Source organism: Thunnus maccoyii, chromosome 14 (genome assembly GCF_910596095.1).
Source record: "Thunnus maccoyii chromosome 14, fThuMac1.1, whole genome shotgun sequence".
Classification (NCBI taxonomy): domain Eukaryota; kingdom Metazoa; phylum Chordata; class Actinopteri; order Scombriformes; family Scombridae; genus Thunnus; species Thunnus maccoyii.
The window spans coordinates 12,604,668-12,611,273 of record NC_056546.1 but is presented as its reverse complement, the minus strand read 5'-3'; the positions used below and the strand labels follow the sequence as shown (position 1 = coordinate 12,611,273).

The window sequence follows — 6,606 nt, the reverse complement described above, 5'->3', positions numbered from 1 at the left end:
ACATTTCATCTCTATTTTTTATAGGCATAGAAGTTATTAAGTCAAGCCAAAGAGGTCAATTTTCTCAGGAAAAAGAGAGAAGCATTTTGGATTTTCTATTTCAAAAGTTTATTTCCAGGGGGCATGAATGAGGACTTCTCAATTAATGAGTTTTTATAGTGGTTCTTAAATATCTCTCATTTATGTAGTTTTATATAAAAAAAAGTTTTTTTTAATTAAAGTATTTTTAAAGTATGTCACATCAAATAGGCACATTTGGGGTTAAGGCCTCCTCTGTACAAACTGAAGTACCACCTCATAGTTGGATCAAATATGGTGTCACTCATCCTTATTGGACAATCTTCTTGCCTTTCTGCCAGTCTGGGACGACGATTGGCCTGAAGCCACATGACCATATACCCAACCCATCTTTGCAGGTGCCCCATTGGCTGATATGTGTGTGGATGTATATGATTGGTTGTCTTTTATATATTTTTTTACCTTTTTGAATTTTTTTTCTGCTTCATACCTACCCTATTTGAAAGTTGTTTGTAATATGTTTCATGATGACCAAGTTGTTCTATATATACTACAAGTGTTGCTGGAGTTTCAACTTCTCAAATGTGAAGATTTCAAGCTTTTCTGTCATACATTACAGTAAACTGAATATCTTTGAGCTCTGGACTGTTGATAAGACAAAATCTTGATGAGTTACATCACAACTGATGAACATTACTACATCTTGTAGCTTTGTATCTCCTGTCATGTGGAGTATATGTGTGTCTCAGGACAGTGTGTGATGTGTATGATGGGAGGTAGCTGAGTGTTTCACCACTGAGGCATGTGCACCATCTAGTGTCCAGATGTTGAAATGTACTCACACAGAGATGAGCAACAGCAGGTGTACATACAGGACCAAATGCACCTGTCAAAAAAAGTTAGAATAGTATGTTTTAATGCTCTATAATTTCCCAAAATGACACACAAACACACCATACACAAGCCTGATTACTATATTATAATATAGTATAGATAGACGGATAAATTGTCAACAGCAAACGAGTGACTCATGTTACACAGTTAAGAGTTCACTGGTAGCAGGTTTACATTACGGCTGTAACACTATTGCTCTGTCAGTGCAGTTGTAACGTGGTAAAAAGATACAGTGGCCTCACGCAACTTGGTCATTTATCATGTTCTCCTCCGTGTTTTTCCTACAACTTTGACACAAATAGGGCAATGTGATCTTCACCAAGGCACTTACTTGTAAATTATTGATTGTGATAAAACATGAATGAGTCAATAGCTTTTGAAAGTAATGCAATTGTTGTGCCTCATTTGCCACTTGCACATAATTGCAAGCTGTACATCTGTAAGTGTGTCATGTCACAGATGTCAATGGATAAGCTATCAGTTAACTTCATTAGCTGGCGGCGAGAGACGGCTGCTTCAAATCCACATATGTCTAAAAAGATGATCTGATGACAGGTGCATGTTGCAGGTGTCTCAGTCATGGTACAATTTTTGACAAATTATGAAACAATAACAATGTGTTTGATATTACAAATACATACAGCTTCATCTAAAATATGAGTTTCCAGAAAATAAATACATGAACAGTTAAAAGCTGATACTGATCAGCAACTACTGGAAAAGACCTCATGATAAGAGCTGTGCTGAGAACTAAAATTGTGCTCTAATCAGGCTTTAAAGGATGGGTTCACAATTTTTCAAGTCTGTTTTAAATCCCAAATTAACATTGAAACAGGTTTTTCTTGCTGTAATCATTCCTCCTGTTCATACTGGACATTAGAAGATCCCTTCATAATGCACTTACAATGTAAGTGATGAAGTGGGACTATTTGTAAATGATTGATTATTTAACAAAAACTGTATCTTACCAAATCCTCTGTAGGACCTATTAGTCGACAGTCACAAGTTGATAACTTCGGATAACTTTGGTCTTCAGACAGGAAAATGTTAAGTAGGTATGGAGACAGAAAACTGCATTTAAGTTTTGGCATTGAAAACAAATCCTGAACTAAAAAAAGAAACATTGGCATTGAAACACTTGCATTGAAAAACGTTGCACTGAACGGTCGTGTTCTGGCTCAATAAGTAGGTGCCTTGGTGATTTATATTGTACTCTGCAAATGTTTATTAATACTTTGTCCTTTGTAGTGTAGGATGTAAACAATCCTCCTCACAGAAACCTGTGACCAAAACTGACGTCATATGTTTTCAAGTTCAAGTTTCAAGTAAATCTTTGAGTCGGGATGGTTTATATTTATCTTTATGTTCTTGTAGTAATCTAAAGTATAGCATGGGAACTTTATATTATAAGGATGTACATACAGGATAGTCCTCTTCTTTTTTAATAGCAAAACAGGAACAGACAAACGTGTTGTACTAAACCTGACGAACAGGTAACATGGAGTTGAGTACAGCTTTGAAAGATTTATGAGTATCAAAGGTGTAAGTTGTGATCAAATAATAGTAGTTAAATAAACATATTAATGTAAAAACAAAATTCAAAGTACTCAAAACAGTGTCAGAGGCTACCTACTACTATGCCAGAAGCCCAAAAAATGTTTTTTTTTTTACAGAGGCAAAGTTTGTTTACAGCCAGGTCAGTTTAGTCTGTGATAAACAAGCATTTTTGTGCCTGTTTTTTCCATCATAAATTAATGTGGGAGATATTTTTTTATCTTGAGAGCTCCGGGGTCAACAAATGTAACTGTGTATAAATAAAGATATACAATATCTCCATCTAGTGATTATACAGGTATAAGTATTCAGTTTATGATATAAAGACGTAGCACCATGGCATCTATGTAACTATTTTATATCAAATATAGAGCTTTGTTTTCTATAAATCTAAGATTGTAAAAAAAACCACTGGAAATCTTATGAGGGCAGCCATAGCTTAAATACACAATCACAATTTAAATATGACATTTCATTATAAATAAATGTTAACACTGTGGGTACTGTATACACTTAAAACATGCATGTTTTGAAGATTTTAAAGGACTAATGAAAAAAATTTCCATCCCCCTCAAACAGATAGAGAAACAGACACACAGCTTCACATGTCACAGAATATATTTAGAATATAGCCCTCTGGACCTTCACATCTCAGGAACTTTAAAACATCCAATTTGATGTTTTGACTTCTTGTGAACATAACCAAACTAGTAATTTAAGAGAAAAATATTTCTATTCTGAATGAACTTAAGAACACATTAAAATAAACACATTTCTGTTCAGGCAGTGCTGTTATTCATTCTTAAAACTCCTCGCCCTCCTCCTCTCCCTCACCCCCAACAGAGTCCAATCCAACCTCCTCATAATCCTTCTCCAGAGCTGCCATGTCCTCTCTGGCCTCAGAGAACTCTCCCTCCTCCATACCTTCACCTACATACCAGTGAACAAAGGCACGCTTGGCGTACATCAGATCAAACTTGTGGTCAAGTCGAGCCCAGGCCTCTGCAATAGCAGTGGTGTTGCTCAGCATGCACACAGCCCTCTGGACCTTGGCCAGGTCTCCACCAGGAACTACAGTGGGCGGCTGGTAGTTGATACCGACCTTGAAACCAGTAGGGCACCAGTCCACAAACTGGATGGTGCGCTTGGTCTTAATGGTGGCAATGGCAGCATTGACATCTTTGGGCACCACATCACCTCGGTACAAAAGGCAGCAGGCCATGTATTTGCCATGTCGAGGATCACATTTTACCATCTGATTAGATGGCTCAAAGCAGGCGTTGGTTATTTCTGCCACTGTTAACTGCTCGTGGTAAGCCTTCTCAGCAGAGATGACAGGTGCGTAGGTGGCCAGAGGGAAGTGGATACGGGGATATGGCACCAGGTTGGTCTGGAACTCCGCAAGATCAACGTTAAGGGCACCATCGAAACGAAGAGAGGCAGTGATGGAGGATACGATCTGACTCATCAGCCTGTTCAGGTTGGTATAGGTAGGACGCTCAATATCCAGGTTCCTACGACAGATATCGTAGATGGCCTCATTATCCACCATGAAGGCACAGTCAGAGTGCTCCAGGGTGGTGTGGGTGGTCAGGATGGAGTTGTAGGGTTCCACCACGGCAGTGGACACCTGAGGAGCTGGGTAGATGGAGTACTCCAGCTTGGACTTCTTGCCATAGTCTACAGACAGACGCTCCATCAGCAGGGAGGTAAAACCAGAGCCGGTACCACCTCCGAAGCTGTGGAAGACCAGGAAGCCCTGAAGGCCAGTGCACTGGTCAGCCTGAGGACAGAGGAACAGACATTGATCAAATATAAGAAACACAGCACCCTATAGTGGGAATTAGAGCAGGGACCAACTGATTTATCACCAATTTGAACATAGAAATAAAATGTTACTTGACCTGACACAAGACACAATCAAATAAAAATGTGAAATTAAGCTTAGCTCTGTGCACTTATTCTGTGAGCTGGCCAAAATACAAAACAAAGCTTTGCTGTTTGGTGACATTAAACTTCCTGCTCATTGGTATCTATAACGTTATGCTCTGTCAAAGACAATTCCTTCAAGTAATGAACATTACTCTGCTAGCTTGATAGTTCTGTTTGCAGCTCAGTAGCCCCGGGGCTACAAGTTACATAGCCAATACAATGGAGGAGAATAGGATTTACGGGTCATGCTCACATCATTCGAAAAACATATCTTAAAAGTTCATTTAGTAGTGATGGATAATGATTTTGTGCCCTCTGCTGGCACAAAGGTAAACTGCATAATGTGAGTCTGAATTAATACACAGCATACTGTATATGTACTGTTATCACTTTCTTTATACATCAGTTATTTGGAATTGTCCCAGACTTTCAGTCTTATTAGGAAGAAACTCCCTCTGCTCTGAATTTACTCACTAGTTTACGGATCCTGTCCAGCACCAGGTCAATGATCTCTTTGCCAATGGTGTAGTGTCCACGGGCATAGTTGTTAGCAGCATCCTCCTTGCCAGTGATCAACTGCTCAGGATGAAAGAGCTGGCGATAAGTCCCAGTTCGCACCTCATCTGAAGACACAGGTTCGATCAGAAATTATTCAAAGGTTTGACTAACAAAATCAAGCTGTAACTATGGTTTCTATATTTAATCAAGAGTTTACCGATGACAGTGGGCTCCAGGTCCACAAAAACAGCTCTGGGGACATGCTTTCCAGCTCCAGTCTCACTGAAGAAGGTGTTGAAGGAATCATCTCCTCCTCCAATGGTCTTGTCGCTGGGCATCTGCCCATCAGGCTGGATTCCATGTTCCAAGCAGTAAAGCTCCCAGCAGGCGTTACCAATCTGGACACCAGCCTGACCCACATGGACTGAAATACACTCACGCTGGAGAACAACAGGCAATTTGTAACTTGACCTGTGACCTACTGAGGGATCGCAATTAAGGATCTCAAGGTGATACTGAAAATCATTTAACCTAAGCAGCCACATGTGATTCTTTTTGTGGTTTTTATGAGACAGTGCACCCTCAATGGTACAAAAACATAGGAGAGACAGACAGTCAAGTTAATTTGTATAGCCCAATATCACAAATCACAATTTTGCCTCAGGGGGCTTTACAATCAGTAAAGCAATACAACATCCCTTATCCTTAGACCCTAGATTCCAATAATGAAAAACTCCCTAAAACTCAAGACGAAGAACAGAGGAGGGATCCCTGTCCCAGGACAGACAGACAAGCAATAAGTTAGATGTTGAGTAACGTTATATATAATAGACCAAAATTACAGAAACACAGCATAGCCAAACAGGATGGCAAATAATTGATGGATTGATAACATCCATCTGAGAATGCTAAATTTCTAGAGCTATGAACCAAAGACTTAATTTACAAATTATTATTACTGATATTAACTTGTCTGGCCATTAAATGAGTCGTGTGTAACGTTAATAGGTACATTAATTTGCTAAATTAACACTTTTCAGTAGGGTTAATTGTTTTTTTTCAAAACTCGGATTTTAAAACGTCTTTAGCTTTGTGTCTGTTCAAGACATTTGTGACACACACTGCAAAGTACCTCCAACTAAGGACGTGACAACAGAACCGATTCCACAGTAACGTTACTCCCGCCATTGAGGATCCAACCGTTATTTGAGTTCCGCCATGTTGTCTATCTTTACAGCCACTATTACTAGCAGCCACAACTAACACTGAAACACCAAAAACACGATCGAACTAAGTTTCATTTACAAATTTACCAAACATGAAACTGCTATAGGTCATGCCTTAACGCTTGACTTTTCTTTCAGTTGACATGGCATTTCTTTCACTTGCTTTCACTTTGAAGCCAAATATTCGGCAAAAATCGTGCCAATTCAGTAAATTGATGGCTAGTTCAATCAGTCGTTGACGTCAATCGTAAACCTGGTTAAATTAACTACATAATACAACTACACATTCGTACTCACCATGTTTCTCAGGACTTTGTGAAGATAATGAAGACTTTGCTTGTTGGCGAATCGATTTAACGATAGTTGCTGCTACCTCGTTTTACACCAGGGCCAGGCGGAGGTTTTATACTGGATTCTTCTGGAAAGGCGCCGATTAATCTGATTGGTTGGCAGTCACAAGAGCTCTTTTCCTATTGGCTAAACT

General features: G+C 39.3%; 1 protein-coding gene across 1 annotated transcript; it reads right to left on the bottom strand.

Moving 5' to 3' along the window:
• Positions 1-3,066: 3,066 nt before the first annotated feature.
• LOC121911418 (tubulin alpha-1B chain-like) lies at positions 3,067-6,519 on the bottom strand. Its single transcript, XM_042432862.1, has 4 exons — positions 6,420-6,519; positions 5,114-5,336; positions 4,873-5,021; positions 3,067-4,249 (listed from the first exon to the last, which is right to left on the bottom strand). The coding sequence occupies exons 1-4, from the start codon at positions 6,420-6,422 to the stop codon at positions 3,269-3,271; spliced, it is 1,356 nt and encodes a 451-aa protein (XP_042288796.1). The 5' UTR covers positions 6,423-6,519; the 3' UTR covers positions 3,067-3,268.
• Between the last annotated feature and the right edge of the window lie 87 nt (positions 6,520-6,606).

What these genes read in the sequence shown, in the direction of transcription:
- LOC121911418 (XM_042432862.1), bottom strand. An exon ending in CCTGGAGCCCACTGTCATCG is followed by an intron (nt 5,022 to 5,113) that starts GTAAACTCTTGA and finishes CTGTGTCTTCAG; the next exon opens with ATGAGGTGCGAACTGGGACT. An exon ending in TGGACAGGATCCGTAAACTA is followed by an intron (nt 4,250 to 4,872) that starts GTGAGTAAATTC and finishes CTCTGTCCTCAG; the next exon opens with GCTGACCAGTGCACTGGCCT.